The sequence below is a fragment of the Astyanax mexicanus genome, chromosome 18 (assembly GCF_023375975.1).
Source record: "Astyanax mexicanus isolate ESR-SI-001 chromosome 18, AstMex3_surface, whole genome shotgun sequence".
In the NCBI taxonomy this organism is placed as follows: domain Eukaryota; kingdom Metazoa; phylum Chordata; class Actinopteri; order Characiformes; family Acestrorhamphidae; genus Astyanax; species Astyanax mexicanus.
The window spans coordinates 10,875,413-10,893,781 of NC_064425.1; the positions used below are offsets into that span (position 1 = coordinate 10,875,413).

At 39.0% G+C, this 18,369-nt stretch overlaps 1 protein-coding gene across 2 annotated transcripts in view; it reads left to right on the forward strand.

Moving 5' to 3' along the window:
• The window catches only part of zgc:153039 (uncharacterized protein LOC767698 homolog), a 77,012-nt gene that overhangs the window by 17,285 nt on the left and 41,358 nt on the right, over positions 1–18,369 (forward strand). For both annotated transcript variants that reach the window (XM_049467140.1, XM_049467141.1), the window contains exon 7: positions 16,421–16,578. In XM_049467140.1, the coding sequence (XP_049323097.1) occupies positions 16,421–16,578 (158 nt within the window). The remainder of the gene's footprint in view (positions 1–16,420; positions 16,579–18,369) is intronic.

Genomic DNA, 18,369 nt, shown 5'->3' on the forward strand with positions numbered 1-18,369 from the left:
GCGTGTGCGAGAGTATGCGTGTGCGAGTGATCATGCGTGTGCGAGAGAGTGCGCGTGTGTGAATCAATATGAGAGTGCGTGCGGAGAGTGTGTGAGTGTGCGTGTGTGAGAGAGTTCGATAGTGTGTGTGCGTGAGAGAGAGAGTGTGTCAGAGAGGGAGAAATAGTGTTTGTGTGAAAAAAAGAGTGTGTGAGAGTGTGTGAGTAAAAGAGAGAGAGAGAGTGTGGAAGTGTGTTTTCTACTCTTACGTGAAATCTGTGTCACTTGTTCCTCACATGACCCTGCTGGGAAATAAGAGGCCCACACTGTGTGTGAGTGTGTGTGAGTGTGTGTGAGTGTGTGTGAGTGTGTGTGAGTGTGTGTGAGTGTGTGTGAGTGTGTGTGAGTGTGTGTGAGTGTGTGTGTGTGTGTGTGTGTGTGTGTGTGTGTGTGTGAGTGTGTGTGTGTGTGAGTGTGTGTGTGTGTGAGTGTGTGTGTGTGAGTGTGTGTGCCCTCATTCATGGGTTCAGTGCTTTGAAGGGTTTTGATCAGCTGTTTCATGAGCTTTCACAATGTTTCACAATATTTCATGATGTTGAGGCCGGCACAGTTTTTAGATGAGTTGTAAGTGTCTGTGGGATACTTTGATGTTTTGCAACTTTGAACATCTTCAAATTGTGAAAAGGTTTCACTTCATAAGACCAGACCAGCTTCCCTGTTCCTGCTGAAGAAAAGCATCCCCACAAGGCATGATGCTGCCACCACCATGTTTCACAGTGGGGATGGTGTGTTCAGGGTGATGAGCAGGGTTACAGGGTTTTTCGGGCACACATAGCGCTTTGCATTTTGGACCTGAGCACCTTATTCCACATGTTTGCTGTGTTCCTATATGGCTTTGTGGCTAAAAACTGCAAACTTCACTTCTTATGTCTTTCTTCTTGCAACTCCTACATAAAGGTGTGGATTTCTGCAGCTCCTCCAGAGTGACCATGGGCCTCTTGGCTGCTTGTCTGACCGGTGCTCTCCTTGCTCGATCTGACATTTTGGGTGTGCAGCTGTGTTTTGGAAGGTTTGAAGTGGTAGATTTTTTTTTAATTTTTTGTATGATGGAGCGATTTAGCTGAGGTTGCTAAAAGCCGGGTTAAAACTGTGATGCTAACAGACACAGAAGCTGGTCTTAGCTGGGCTGAAGCAGTTTAGCTGTGATGCTAGCTATCTGTTTTTAGCTAGCGTCGAGTTAATGAGAGACATCCAGTCTGTTTAAGCTAAATTTACCATTTGTGTTAATGCAATCATCGATACACAGATTGCATTGTTAAAGGCATGATGCGTTAAATCCTGGCAAGTATGATGTTAATTCCTGTATTTGTTTTATCATTGCTATATATTGCAAAACAACAAAATATAACAATGTAATTTTTTCACATTGTGATGACATTGCTGACATATGTCATACGGCCTTAGTACAGTGTAAACAGAACCACCAGCCTGCTTACATAACAGCAAGAGGATGTGGGCAAGAAAGGAAGTGGGCACCCCGGTTCTCCTGAACTGTAGACGAGGAGGATAAACAGGTGTGTGTTTGTGTGTGAGACATTTATACAGCAACCATTTTCAGCAGAACTTGTGGGCACCTGCCTGCAGTTACAGCATTTACTGAAGCGACACAACCGATCATTTTAAATCTGATTGCTCTCAGACGTAGCATTTGCACAGCATGTAACCTTTATAAAGGGCAGCCTTGTTGGGGTCTAACCAACACTTTTCTACTATTCGGCCTGCCCTCAGTTTAGAAGCGTGGTCCCTTTTTTTTTTTTTTTTGGAATGACTAATGCACAGTGTTCCAAGGCGTGTCATGATGCTCATTGCTATGTTACACCCCTTCAACAGTCTATTTTCACACTTTTCTCCTGCATCAGTTAAATAGCAATGATGCTTGTAAATATATCTACACCAGGGGTGTCCAAACTTTTCTTGTTGGAGGGCCAGAAGGAGGAATATATGTGCAGTCACGGGCCACAGACTTGATAATAAAACAAATAATGAAATATATTACTTTATAATAATACATTTTCTTAATTACTATAATTTACACATCATTTTACTTGAGTTATTATCTTTATCTATCTTTGACAGTGTTTAAACTAAGATTTTTCAAATTGATGTTTCGTTTTATAATGTTATACTCCTTTTAAAATATTATACTCCTTCATTACGGTAACTGATTCCTGACATATTAAACATACATACTTCCATCTGAACTCAGTTAAAAAAAAAAAAAAAAAGTAATTTTCCCAACTTTCCCAAATCTTCTGCATTCGCTGTCTATTTTTCGTTTCTTTGGAGGTGCCATGTTCTCCTAAAAGTTCAGGAACGTTAATGTAGGCATGATGAAAGAAGGAAAGGAGATGAGGAGCGTTTTAAATTGGGTTTATGTCATAGCGACACCTAGCGTTCAAACTTTAAATCTCACTTTATAAAAACCCACTTAATAGCGGGCTAACTTTAATTTTATTTCTAAAATGCCTCAAAGGCTATTACAAATAGGAAACAGGTCGCAAATGGCATACAGGCCGTAGTTTGACACCCCTGATCTACACTGATGGGTTTTGTTGGTCTGGAAGTGAGGTGTGTTCAGGAAAATATCTGGTGTATTGCTATTTTGGCAACAGAAAAAACAGGTGCTCCATTGACTGAATACAACCTAGACAGACGTCAACAATTAGACATTCATTGCTATCTTGGCAGCGAATTGTCAACACAGGAGTATCCCCAACACCCATAGCACCTGTTGCCTGTGCCTGTTCACAGCTATGCAAACTTTTATATTAACTATAAACAGAATAAGCAAGTGTAAATGAGCAGGTCAGTTTCCCCTGCTAAGAAGCTTCAGTTATTGGCGCTGCTAAAATAGCAATCTGCCAATCTGCTCTTTAAGGGAATGGCAAGAGACATGCTGATTGCTTTATTTCATGTTACGCCCAAAACACACCCATGATTAATTAATATAATGAGATTATAATTTAAAAAGTGCTTTTTATATTTACTCAGGTTATATTTGTCTGATATTAAAGTTCGTTTGTAATCTAACAATTTAAGTATGACAAAAAAGCAGAAACAAAAGAAATCTGTAAGGGGGCAAATAATTTTTAAAGCCCTATAAGTACATTTTTAAATTTAAACGGCCAAAAGGCATCTGTAACATATGGAAGCAGGACTGAAAGAGACAGTGAGAAGTGCCTGAGAGAGAGATAGCATGACCATGAGCTGATGCTATCACGTATGTCTTGTGAATCATGTGAAGGTCGTCTGTTACAAGAGGCACTTTGTATACCTCATTTACTGATCAGGACCACGGCTACAGTCATCTGATTGTGTGTCCTCTCCTCTACAGTGGCCGGCAGAAGTCTGGCCTGGCCAAATAGTTGAGTAAGTAGAAGCAGAAGATGAGTTGAAACCTCTGAAACCTCATCCCAACAATCAGAACTTGCTGCCAATTTCTAGACTTTGCATTAATATTAGGTAGTGCATCTCAAAAAAGTAGTATATGATTGAAAAGTTACTTTATTTCAGTAATTCAGTTCAAAATGTCAAGCTCATATATTATATAGATGTTTTACACACAGAGTGATCTATTTGAAGCGTTTATTTTTTTTATTGTTGATGATTATGGCTTTCAGCCAATGAAAACCTAAAAATCAGTATCTTAGAAAATTAGAATATAATTATTTAAGACCCATTGGTACTTTTAGCAGTGTGGGCAGTGTGCCAAATCCTGCTGGAAAATGAAATCCGCATCTCCGTCAAAGTTGTCAGCAGAGGGAAGCATAAAGTGCTGTAAGATTTCCCTGGGAACAAAATACTGCACTGACTTTAGACTTGATATAACACAGTTGATCACTGATCATCAGTAAATTTTACATTTCATTTGTAAATCAAGAGACCAGAGTCTGGAGGAAGAGTGGAGAGACACACAGTCCAAACTGCTTGAGGTCTAGTGTGAAGTTTCTACAATCAGTGATGGTTTGGAGAGACATGTCATCTGCTGGTGTTGATCCACTGTGTTTTATCATCAAGTCTAAAGTCAGTGCAGTTTCAGTTTTCCCACAAAATCTTACAGCACTTCCTGCTTGCCTCTGCTGGCAACTTTTATAGAGATGAGGATTTCATTTTACAGCAGGACTTGGCACACTGCCCACACTGCTAAAAGTACCAATTGGTGTTCTAATAACATAATATTAAAATGTTCATGAGCTGTAAGCAATAATCATCAACAATAAAAGAAATAATCAATCAAAATAGATCACTCTCTGTGTGTAATACATCTATATAATATATGAGTTTCACACTTCGAGCTGAATTACTGAAATAAAGTAACTTTTAAATTATATATATACTATATCATTTAATATACATATATATAATTTAAATTTACATATACATTTAAATTTATATATATATATATATATATATATATATATATATATATATATAAATTTATATATATATAAATGTTTTAATATATATATATATATATATATATATATATATATATATATATATATATATATATATATATATATATATATATATATATATATAAATATATAATTTAATATACATGTTTTTTTTTTTTTTATGTGCTAGTACTTTTAAGTGAGTTGTAATGAAATTGAAAATGGTAGATCTGTCACAATATCCAATACATACCCATTAAGTCTTTGTATGGGTCTCTATTATAGTGGAATTTGTTGGTGGATGCACTCTCTAAATAAGTAAGCCTAAAAAACTTGGTGTATTTGTGGTGGATGTATTTGTGGTACATCTTTAAAGAAACTCCAGAGGAACTGTCTTTTTGCTTTCTTCCTGTTCCTCTTGTTAACTATAGAACCCTACTGTAAAGGTTAACCAAGCAAGAACAATACAGTATTATTCATTATGCTTACACTACTGGTCAAAAGTTGTAGAACACCAAAAATGTTCCCATTTGTTTTTGCAGTTTAAGCACTTTAGCTCTAGTCAATAACCAGAAATGGTATAACTTCAAGTGTTTAAAATTGTGCAGTGAACAATTGTGAAAATCACATATTGTTTAAAAAAGAGGGTGTGATTGATAGCAAATAATTAGTTGGTTAACAGCTTACACCTGATAAGCAGCTGGTGGAAATAAACTGAGCTTTGAAAATCGATTCTAAAACATGTCAATTTCCAAAGCTTTTGTCTGTAGTAAAGCAGTGTTGGAACAGATGGAGTTACTGCTGTTACTCTCTACTGCAGCATTTACACACTTACACACTTACACATTCACAGCACATTCACACTTTCATCATAATACCTAGAAAAAGACACAGAAACACAGAGAACTCTTAAACGTAACTATTAAAAGTAGAAGTCTTTTCTTTAGAGACATTACAAATGAAGCCAGAAAGCTGCACCTTCAAAAGACTCTTAGAAACTGGAGAAAACTGCTACAGGAAGTGTCACGTCTGGCTGACCCACATGGCAACAGATTTAGCATTTAGCTCAGCTTAACATGATTGGACTAAGTCTCAGTTTCAGCAGTGAAGAGACGAATTAGAAAAGGTCTGACAGGTGAAGTGATTAGCAGTAATAAAGTCCTTGATAAGATGAGAAAGTACAGTACTGATACTGGACTACTAAACAATATGGTTGTCCTAAAACTATGAAGCAGTAGTGTGCATACTTCACTGATTTATAGCTTGAACTGTAACTCTATAAGTAAAGGCTGCACTGCATGGAATGGAGTTGTCCATGTCTAAAATAAATAAAGCTTTACTGGATGATTGACCGTTATTGATGCATGAGACTTGATTATAGGACTTCCCCAGATCTGTCACATGAATGATGTGGTAATCTGCTGGAAATACCAGAGAATCCTTCCCTAAAAACAACTTTCACAAAACTCAGTGCCTTGAGCAAGATCTGGAATATGGCTTTTTATTTTTTACGTAAGGTCCTGAACTCTTATTTATGGCCTTAAGCAAGGTGCTGCTTAGCTTCAAAACATGACCTTAAGTATAGGACCCAAGGAAGTGCATAGTTTAAGTTTCTGCAAGATACTGAACCTAAAGTTGAACTAAGCAAAACTGTGACCTTAAACAATATAGGAAACCTATATTCTGACCTTCTGACTTTCTGACCTTAGTAAAGACGTAAATCTCAACATGCCACCTTAAATGAAGTGATGTATTTAAATTGTTGGCCTTGAAGGTTTTGAATAATTTAATATGACCTTGATTGTGGTGCCAATTTTTTATTTATAAATTTGCACCTCAATTTAAAGTTTAGAGTAACTGTGACCTTAAAATAAAGTGCTGAATAGGAATTATCGGCCTTAAGTTTGATGCTGATGATATTTATTGTGGTGCTGTAAACTAAATTCTACATTTTCTTTTTATAAAGATTTATTTCTAAATTTCTCCCATTTTTTAAAATCACCAATTAAGCTAAACCGATTGTCCCACACATTCAGCTGCCAGTCAGCTGATGGTCAGTTTGTATATCACTAGTGATGCAACAACACAAGTAGGGTAAAGACTAGCACATGCCTCTAGTCCACTGAGGAAAGCACAGCAACATCAGCTCACAGATGACTTGAGCTGATTGACATCACCCTAGGAGTGATGAGGGGAAAGAGCGCCATCTACCCACCCAGAGAGAGAGCAAGACCAATTGTGCTCTCTCGGGGCTCCTGCAGCTGATGGCAAGCTGCATAACTGGGATTCGAAAGCAATTTCCTGATCATAGTGGCAGCGCTTAACACGCTGGACTACTCTGTGCCCCCTAAATTATTTATTTTAACTTTGAAAAAACAGTCGGTTTGTTCTTTTGGAACAATTACAGGAAGTTGAGATCTATGAGAGAGCTATGATCACCTATTAAACAGTAGAAGAAGAAAAATAACTGTAATTGTGCTGAAATTCATTTGCCCCTTGTGTGCAGACACATCTCACAGCCCTTGGGCTTGTGACTCCTGTATCTACTGTAACTGTGGAGTAATTATTTTTAATGAACAGAAATTGATTAAATCCAGTGGCTAACTGTTGTCTGGGTTTAAATCGGTCAGTGGCGCACCTGTATTTCCCACCGCCCAAATAGAAATACCCAGAAATGTACCTAAACACACCACGCCCATCAGGTTAGATTTATTCCTGAACTATTTTAATGGCTGTTGATTGGGTGTAAGATAGCAAAAAGCATTGAAGCATCTGTACTGTGAAGTACTGTCCAAAGAAACTGCTGCGTTTGGTTGAATCTGAGCACAAGGTCCATTAAATCCCAGTGCACTTCAGAATTCATCCTTATGCTTCTGCCTTCTACTGTCTTATCTTCAATTAACATTAGTGACTCATTGTTACTGGAAGCAATGCACGCCCATGCCATCATCGATGGAGAAAGTCTATTTTGAGTTAATAAGTACATCAGCTCAGAGTTAATTCAGTAATTTAGCACTACACAATGGAGCTCTTAGCATCTGACACACATTTTGTTAGTGAAGATTGTGTGTCAGGTTTTAGGCCTACAAAAAAACAATGACCTTAACTTTACCCTGTGACCTTGGGAAAGTTCCTAAATCTAAATATTGTAAACTCAGGAGCAAGCTAGTGAATTTCATCAAGTTCTGGTGTGATTTTTTTTTTTTTTTCCTCAGTTTTTTCAGGTATATTTCCCCTGTCTCCCGGAGGCTGCCTCTAAATGCCAATATGTTCTCTGCTCCCCTGCTTTGGTAAACGTGAGATACCCTTGACTCCTCGCACATCTGCAGTGATTGATTAGATGGCACAGGCGTCTGTAGGGTGACGAGATGGGCTGAAACAAGAGGGAGAGGAAAGTGAGAGGTGCTGAGCGAGAGAGAGGTAGAGAGAGAGAGAGATATTTTGAGTTGTGAGATTAGTGAGATTCAATTAGCGGAGATAAAATATTAGATATTAAAAATTGCAAGTTTTTATTAAAGCCATCAATCAACGTCTCATCAGCAGCGGAGCTTTGGAATGTCAGCCACCGATTGCCGTGTCGCCATGGTGACGGGAGTGCCATAAATGAGGATGGTGATTAAGCTTTAATGATCCGTACCCGGGGGAGGGGGGCGAGGTGGGGATGACAAAGATTTTCTTAATTCTGATTGTTTTATGGAGAAAGATGATGAGGGGCAAAGTTCTGGTAGCGCTGAAAGCTTCCAGTAGATGGCAGCATCTCCTTCTTCTTCTCAGTTAAGGGAGTATGAATTGGCTTCACACTCTCTTTCGCTCTCTCTTTCTCTTTATCTAACTCTACCATTCTCTCTCTATCTCTCTCTCTGTCTCGCTCTCTCACTCTTGCTTGCTAGCTCTCTCTTTATCTCTCTCAGTCTCTCTCTTTCTCTCTCTCTGTCTCACTTTACCATTCTCTCTCTAGCTCTCTCTTTCTCATGCTCTCTCTCTCGCTCTTGCTTGCTTGCTCTCTCTTTCTCACTCTCTGTCTATCTCTTTATCGCTCACGCTTTCTCACTTTCCTTTTAACTCTCTCTCATTCTCATCTCACTTTCACTCTCACACAAACACTACCATTCTCTCCATCTCTCGCTTTCTTGTGCTCTCTCTCTCACTCTTGCTTGCTCACTCACTCTCTTTCTTGCTCTCTCTCTCTCTCACTCTCACACTTTCACTCTCACTCTCCTTCTATCTCTCTTTCTCACTCTCATCACACTCTTACACACACACACTCTCACTCTCTATCTCGCTTTCTCACTCTCTCTCTTTTTCTCACTCTCTCTCACTTTCTCTCTCACTCTCCTTCTATCTCTTTTTTCCTCACTCTCTCTCTATCTCTTACTCTCTCATACTTTCTCTATCACTCTCGTTCTATCTCTCTTTTTCTCACTCTCTCTATCTCTTACTCTCTCATACTTTCTCTCACTCACACACTCTCGTTCTTTATTTTTTCTCTTAGTCTCATTACACTTACACATTTAGTCTCTCTCACTCTCTTATTACACTCTCTCACACTCTCATTCTATGTCTTGCTCTTTGTCTCTCAGTACTACCCCTCTCTTTATCTCTCATTTGCTTGCTAGCTCACTCTCTCTTACTGTCTCTCACTCTCACTTTCACACTCTCTCGCTCTCACTCTCACACTCTCTTTGTCTCTCAGTCTCTCTCTTTAACTCACTTGCTCGCCCCCTCGCTCTCTCACTCTCATCACACTCTCAGACATTCTCTCTCTCACTCGCTGTCTCTCACTCTCTCTCTCAGTCTCTGTCTCTCACTCTCTCGCTCTCACACACTCTCTCTCTCGCTCTCTCAGTCTCTCTCTCTAGCTCTCTCAGTCTCTGTCTCTCACTCTCTCGCTCTCACTCTCTCGCTCTCACACACTCTCTCTCTCGCTCTCTCAGTCTCTCTCTCTAGCTCTCTCAGTCTCTGTCTCTCACTCTCTCGCTCTCACTCTCTATCTCTCACACTCTCTCTCGCTCTCACTCTCTATCTCTCACTCTCTCTCTCGCTCTTTTAGTCTCTGTTTCTCACTCTCACACTCTCTCTCTCGCTCTCTGTCTCTTGTCTTTTGGTCTTACACGCTCCTCTCATTGTCACTCTTTTGCTTGCTCTCTCACTCTTTCTCATTCTCTCTCTCTCTCTCTCTCTCACTCTGGTGAATGCAGGATTACTGTTTTCTCTCTCTGCACATTTGAAGAGTAAAAACTACACATTTGGAGAAAGGCTGATACGACTTAAAAAGGCATAAAGGGGAATTTCATCCAACATACACACATTACAACACACACCTCCCTCCCTCCCTCCCTTCCTCACCACACACCCCAGAAAACACAGCGAGAACTTCCGTACCGAGTCTTCTGCTGGTCTTGCTACAGCGGTGCATCACGTGACCAGTCTGAAACTGAATGCTGTTGTCGGAGAAAAAAAATAAAAACATCCAATTGTTCAATTTCACCACTGTGAAGGAAGCGTTCTTCATCTCAGTTGGAAAGACGTTTTTCTCTCAGCGTGTCTGTGAGCGAGAACTGAAGTAAAATATGCCTTTGTTTTTTCAAGCTGTTGCAACAGTGCAGTAATAGAAATGTGGACAGACAAAGAGGATGAACATCAATAAAGGACAGCTTAGTTGAATTTGCTATTAATCGTTTATAGGATTTATATGATTAGTATCCAGGATCATCATCAGCATGTTTCGTTCAATTTTTAAAACTAAAAGTGTCCTTAATCTGATCTAGAATATTAGTACTAGAGTAGTAGAACTGAAAAAGCATGAGTGAAATGGGTGTTGTGCTCAATTTTAACTCTCTGCTAGAATCTGTCTCCCTACGAATATGTTTATAAATAAGGGTTAATCTACAGTTACAGTAGATACAGAATCACCAACATAATCTGTTATACACAAGTCTAGGTCTAAGCACACCAAGGGGAGTAGAATTTCAGCACAACACCACTTCTTTTTTTTCCTTCATTTTTTTTTAAGGCTGAAGATGAGTCTGCTTCAGCTTCCTGTAACTGGTCTAAAAATTTAAAGCATCTTGAAAAGTGCTTTTATGCTGTAGATGAACCGGACCATGATTCATTTGACCAGGAGCAAGAACACCTCTTTTGTCTGCACCTTGGTTTGTAGCCTCTGTAGTGCCAGAATTCAACTGTCCTTCATGTGCACATGTATCACATATCTGCAGATATCAGCGGATACTAAAAGATCAGATATTTCTGACGCTTGAGTATCGGATGTCAGGAGATACTTAAGCACCAGCTGTTGCTCTTGGCAAAGAATTGAAGCTCAGGTGTCTGTATTGAAAGATACTTTGACAGATTGACAGATACTTGAGGATCAGATATCAATGCTCTGTATTAAAAGATACTTGATTAGTTATTGATACTTTGTATTGGCTGATACATTGACATAAATATACTGGAGGATCGTGTATCGATACTATTTTTGACTGATAGTTTGACAGATAGAAATACGTATGGATAAGTTATTAATACTCTGTGTTGGCTGATACTTTGAGATAAAAATACTCTGTATTGGTTGATACTTTGGCAGATCTACAGATACTTGAGGATCAGGTATCGATACTCTATATTGACAGATACGTGAGGATCAGGTATCAATACTCTGTATTGGCTAATACTTTAATAGATCTAAAAATGCTAGAGGATCAGGTATTGATTCCCTGTATTGACTGATACTTGAGGATCAGGTATTGATTCCTTTATTGGCTGATACTTAAGGATCAGGTATTGATACTCTGTATTGGCTGATACTTAAGGATCAGGTATGGATACTCTGTATTGGCTGATGCTTTGACAGATCTACAGATACTTAAGGATCAGGTATTGATACTCTGTATTGGCTGATACTTTGAAAGATCTAAAGATGCATGAGAATCAAGTATCGATACTCTATATTGACAGATATTTGAGGATCAGGTATCAATAATCTGTATTGGCTAATACTTTAATAGATCTAAAAATGCTAGAGGATCAGGTATTGATTCCCTGTATTGACTGATACTTGACAGATTGAGATATATTTGAAGATTAGGTATTGATAATCTGTATTGGCTGATACTTAAGGATCAGGTATTGACACTCTGTATTGGCTGATACTTTGAGAGATCTACAGATACTTGAGGATCAGGTATCGATACTCTATATTGACAGGTACTTGAGGATCAGGTATCGATACTCTATATTGACAGGTACTTGAGGATCAGGTATCGATACTCTGTATTGGCTGATACTTTGATAGATCTAAAAATGCTAGAGGATCAGGTATTGATTCCCTGTATTGACTGATACTTTGACAGATCTACAGATACTTAAATATCAGGTATAAATACTCTGTATTGGATGATACTTAAGGATCAGGTATCAATACTCTGTATTGACTGATACTTTGACAGATTGACAGATACTTAAGGATGAGGTATCAGTAGTGGTTATGGTCAGATCAGGTGGCAGATCAAAACTGGCAAACAGTTTATACTGTGTGTGTGTGTGTGTGTGTGTTTATGCATGTTGAATCGTTCAGTCGTTCAGTTAATCCCATGGAGGTTTATTCACAAGTGTGTATGTGTGTGTGTGTGTGATGGATTCATTACGGAGGCAGTGTTTAATTGTATTAAGTCAAATCTGCCATCCCCCTTTTGTTCGGCTATCTCTAACACACAGCAGTGCACTCTCTCTTTTCCTCCCTCTACCTCCCTCTCCCTCTCTCTCTCTTCCCCTCCCTCTCTCTCACCCTCCCTCTCTCTCTCTCTGGTTCCAGACATTGTGCAGCAACAGGTCCAGCAGTTCTTGCTGCTCTGTCTCTGCGCTGTCTGCTCTCCGTCTCTGCCTGCTCTCGCGCTCTCTCTCTCCTTTTGTTTGTCTCATCCCTCGCTTCACATCCCGCTATCACACAGCTGCAGAGAACTGGCCTCCTGGCTGCTCTTCTCCCTTCTCTCTCTCTCTCTCTCTCTCTCTCTCTCTCTCTCTCTAACTCTCTTGTTTGTTTTCCCTCTCTCTCCCTCAGTGTGGGGCATGCAGAGGAAAGGAGTGAAATGGAGAGAGGAATGTGATAAAGGAGAGAGAGTGAGAAACCGAGTGAAGGAGGAGCTGAAAAAAGATAAAAGAATGATATTTGAAACAAAGCCAAAACATGAAAAGACAAGTAAAGAGACAAGAGGAGGGAGCGTGGAGAGGGAGATGCAGATGGATGGATAGAGGGAAATTGGTGAGAAAGAGATAAAATTAAGAGAGAGATATAGGTAGGATTGAGTGTGAGAGAGAGAAAAATAAGATAGAGAAAGATAGAGAGAAGTAAAAAGAAGAAAAGGACTGATAAAGACGTGAGATAAAGAGATGTAGAGGTAAATACAGAGAGAGAGAGAGAGAGAGAGAGAGAGAGAGAGAGTGAGAGATGGATAGAGTGTAGTAGATATCTCGGCTGGGTTGTTAGCTATTGATCCTGTTTAATGATCTGCTGCTACGCTTTCTCCAGGGAGCACTTAACTCGAGAACCATCTCTCTCTCTCTCTCTTTCTCTCTCTCTCTCACACTCTCTCACTCTTTTATACTCTCTCTTTTACACTGTCTCTTTTATACTCACTCTCACTCTTGTATTCTGTCTCTCTCACTCTCTTATACTCTCTCGTTTTTTGTTTTTGGCGTTTTGTTTGAGAGTGTTTAATAAATGGTGTCAAATGTCTTACTCTCACACTTAATTTCTCTCTCTCTCTCTCTCTGTCATTTCAGTTCAGTTTGCTTTATTGACATGACAAAGTTACATTTATATTGTCAAAGCATTTCAGATAAATAGTACAGACATAGATTAATGGGTACAGTGCATATATATATCATACTTAAATATGTATATTATAAAAATATATATATATATATAATTTGTAGAAGGGTACAATAATGATATATAAATTGTAAGAAGATAAGAATGAAATAAGTGTGTGTGTGTTATTTGTTCTTATTGTAATCTGAATTTCTTAAAGAATTGTGCATAAATTTAATTATATTACACTTTATTTATTAAAGACTTTAATTCAAATTTAAATATTGTGCACTTTAAGATTTACTTATATATTCACTTCTAGTAAATAATAGAATTTTTTGATTTAGTGAATCAGTGAATCAATTAGTAAAAATTTAATTGAATCTAATTGTTTGGGGTCAGTGGTGAATCATCTTTAAGAGGAGTATTTAATTATTTACTTCTCTTGTATCAGAGATTTCATTTAGATCATATTTCACAGTATAAAACACACACACACACACACACATATACACACACAACTGGCACGTTAAAGTCCAGTTGCTCAGTTCTGCCATCATCCAGCAGGTTCCTCAGTTTCACTGATACTGTTGCCAATTTTGAAGTTCCACAGTTTACTGACATGAAGATCTACTTTAGGGCCTTTCTCTACTAACACCACATTGACCAGTGGAGTTTTTAAATGTCTCTCTCTCTTATGCTGTCTTTTTTCTCCTTATCACTATTTCTTCCCTTTACATGTTCTTTTATTCTTTACTCCCTGCTCAGTCTCTCCTTCTCTCTGTCTCTCTCTCACACACGCACACACACACACACACACACACACACACCAAGCATCCTAATGACTTTGTTTGCAGCTGTCAGTATTGGATGAATTCTGCGCTGTTATTAATTAACTAATAACAGATATTGACCACACACACACACACACACACACACACACACACACACACACACACACACACACACACAGAGTAAGAAGGTATGGTGGCATTTTCTATTTTGTGCGGCTCTCTTAACTCAACTCTTCAGTCACTGCATTAAAGTGGTGTGTGTGTGTGTGTGTGTGTGTTTAGGTCCTTGGTTGGTCTGAGCAGTAATTAATAGGCCTGTGATGATCAGTATTAAAACTGCTCGACCTGAAACAGAACGTGAGGAGAGTGATGATGATGGAGAGAGAGAGAGAAAAAGAGGGGGGGGGTAGAGAAAGACAGAGTGTATGTGAGACAGAGGGAGGACGGGGGAGGAACAAAGAGAGAAGTGAGAGTAAGATAATATAAGGACATATCTGACCTTTCTCTCTTTCCCGACTTTTTTTTATATCTTTCTCTCCATTCTTCTTTCTGCTCTTTTTTTCCTTCTTTCCCTCCGTTTGCCCTCTCCTTTTTTGTTCTTTCTCATCCTTGTTTTTCATATTCTTTCTGTCTCTCATTCCTTTTGCTTTTTTTTCTCTGTCTTTCAACCCCACCCCTCCAATTGTACAATGTAAAAGGAGAGTAAACAGAGAGTTGGGTAACATTTCCTAATATAATACACACCGATGTGATCAACCAGTTTATTTTTTTATAAAAATGTTTTTTTTTTTTTTTTTTTAAGTGTCTTACCAATTTTTCGCCGGCTGACACATTTGAAGTCAATTTGCCCAACCAAAAACCTCAGTTCTGCAGTTAGCCAGCAGGTTGTGCAGTTTCCTGATTGCTGTTGACACTTTTGAGGTTCCACAGTTGACTGATATGGCAATGCACCAACCACAATTATTTCCTTTAGGGCCTTTTCTCACTAGCACCACATTTTGACACTCTTACTTTTTTGGCGTTACCAGCAAGCTGATTGGCTCTATGTTAAAAGGCAGGACTTCTTAATCTGTAAACTGACACTGTGCTAAGCATTAGGACAACTCCCAGTCCTGTTTCAGTAAGCAGGTGATCTCAAAAAACGTACCATCAGTTTCACATACACAAATTCTCCATTCCAAAAGAGCTTGAATCCAGTCCCATCTACTATTGTTATTGTTTCTGGGAGGTTGGGATGGTGTTAGTCTGGACCCCTGACATAATTTTTTTTTTTTTTTATAATTTACTATTATTTACTGAGCCAATCCAAACTGTTGCTAAACTGTTCCAAACTGAATCACCTGCTTTTAGACCACAATAATTTATTGTTCTAACGGACAGTTCTGGTGGAAACAGGAGAGTTGAGGTGCACATTGAATTCTGCCGTGATTTGATCAGCCGTGGTTTTATGTTTTTTGGATACGATCCGGGTTAGCACCCGAACATCCCTTTCAGACAGCTTCCTCTTGCGTCCACAGTTAATCCTGTTGGATGTGGTTGGTCCTTCAACAAAAAATCTGACAATCATGGCTATTGGTCAGCACCAGGGGGAACATTGTGGAGCTTGTCGAACTAGGCGATAAAATACAAAAAAAATCGTAATATGCTAGTGTTTTCGTCGGGAGGTCACATGTCGCCGTTTCCATCAAATTACTTCTCTGAAATTTGGATCCAGCTCAAGCAATTTGTCGGCTCGGACAAAATTGGGTCAAAATTTGACTACATTTGTGTAGTCAGTCTGAAACATTTCAAGAACTTTGAAAGTTTTATTTTTTTATAATTTACTATTATTTACTGAGCCAATCCAAACTGTTGCAAAACTGTTCCAAATGGTTGCGCTATTCAGCTGTTGTGATGTACAGTTGTTCCAAGTAGTTGCGTTCAGTTTTTATTAAGTTCATATGGTCTTCCAGGTGGTGGTTGCTATAGTGTTTTGTGTTGTTTCATATGACTTCCATCCTGGTTCTGTTTTTGTGTGGAATGTATGTTTTTTCTGCTGATTTCTATAGGGTTTCTAGGTGGTTGCTGTGGTATCCCAGTTATGTTGCGGTGAAATAGGTGGACTGTTGCTAAGCTGTTGCTAAGTGGTTGGTTTGCTTTTGTTACACAGTTGCTATGGGTTGTTCCTATGGCTTATATGGAGTTGCAAGGCAACTCTGCTGTTGTAAGTGGTTTCTGTGGTATTATCCCAAGTGGTTGTTATCTAAATTGTTGTTTTCTAGGTGGTTGTTGTGCTGTATAACTGTTCTTTTAATAACACTGTAACCTCTCTCTCTCTCTTTTTTTCTTTCTCTCGCTCGCTCTCTCTCTCGCTCGCTCTCTCTCTCTCGCTCTCTCTCCAGGGTGCTGTTACAGAGAGACTACAGCTTTCTACGGGACATAAACCTGTGGCACCCCTTCGTCACTATTGGGGTGTATTCCTCCACCCTCTCCGCTTCTATGAGTAACCTGATTGGAGCGTCCCGTATCCTGTATGCTCTCGCCCGTGACGACCTGTTTGGTGAGCCACCTTTATTTAGCTCTTTTTATTGTAGAGAGGATTTGGGTGTTATTGGTTTGATTATTGACCTCTATTGTTAGTTAGAGGGACTACAGGGCTTGTGGGTTTGATTATCACTGTAGTGTTCTTCCCAAAAACACTTGCAGGGGTTGAACAATGAAACTGAATCACCTGGTTTTAGACCACAATAATTTATTGTCCTGACGGACAGTTCTGGTGGAGACAGGAGAGTTGAGGTGCACATGGTGGTTTTATGTTTTTTGGATACAATCCGAAATGGATAGCACCCGAACATCCCTTTCAGACAGCTTCCTCTTACAGCGTCCACAGTTAATCCTGTTGTATGTGGTTCGTACTTCTTGGTGGTCGGCTGACATTACCCTGGATACTGTGTTTCTTGATGCATCACAAAGACTTGCTGTCTTGGTCACCGATGCACCAGCAAGACGTGCACCAACAATTTGTCCTCTTTTGAACTCTGGTATGTCACCCATAATATTGTGTGCATTGCAATATTTTTAATACTTAATACTTACTCTGCTAATTGAACCTTCACACTCTGCTCTTACTGGTGCAATGTGCAATTAATGAAGATCAGCCACCAGGCTGCTCCAATTTAGCCATGAATCCTCCCACACTAAAATGACAGGTGTTTCAGTTTCATTGTTCAACCCCTATAAATTAAGAATTAGATTTGATATAGCCACACAAGGGATACAACAACCAGTATTATTCCACCTAAAAATGGCAAAACAATTACTCATTATTTGGAGTAACATGGCAGTGTTTCCTCTAGGATTGTTTTCATCAGTGGTAGCAGTAACACAAGTTAACAGCTCCCCAGATAAGAGCACATAAATGCTTCTTACAGAATACAGAGTATTTTGGTTTGTTTAATACTTTTAAGTTACTACATGATTCCTTATGCGTTCCTTCATAGTCTGGATCACTTCCATATTAATTTATATGTTAAATGCTAAATAATAAATATTTTAGAATTTTAGAAACAGTGAGTTTGATATGAATTAAGCTTGATTGCATGGCTTTAGCTTTAAGCCCTTAGTTTCAGATGGAAAAGAAGTTTGGTCAGCTGTGTTCATACTTTTGACCTCTGTTCTGCTTGTGTGAGAGAGTGTATTATGGTGTGTTAGCTGTAATTAAGCCTGTGTGTGTGTGATGGTGAGGCCTTTTATACAAAGCTTAAATTTGCTGCTGAGTCACCGTGCCCTTCCGCCAGCACCTGCAGCTTCTGAAACAATGTTCTGGCCTCGTGAAGGAGGACCTTTCTTTCAGCGTAGATGATTCATAATTTGGCTGCTATTTTCTTAAATCTGAGTTTATTTTAGTTTTTAATTCCGTGGTGTAGCAGGAACACAGTGTTATTGGTGTGAAGCACCACTGTGGATCCACGGGAAATTCTTGCTGAGATAGAATAGGTAGAGTTGCATACAAAAAATTGTGATATGCTAGTCGCATGTCGCCGCTTCCATCAAATTACTTCTCTGAAATTCGGGTCCAATGCAAGCAATTTGTCGGCCCAGAAAATAGGGTCATAATTTTAGTTGAACTTTGAAAGTATCCTCAAGAGTAGTCACAAAAAACATTAAAAATGTTGATGATGATGAAACTGGCACTCATCAGGGCTGCCCCAGGAAATGAAGAGCAAGAGTTCCCTCTGTTGCATAGATCATCAAAGCTACCAGTCTCAGAAACTATTAACATTTAACAGCACCCCAGATAATAGCTCTTTCGCAGAATAAAAATCTTACAATATTACACAAAGTGATTTTT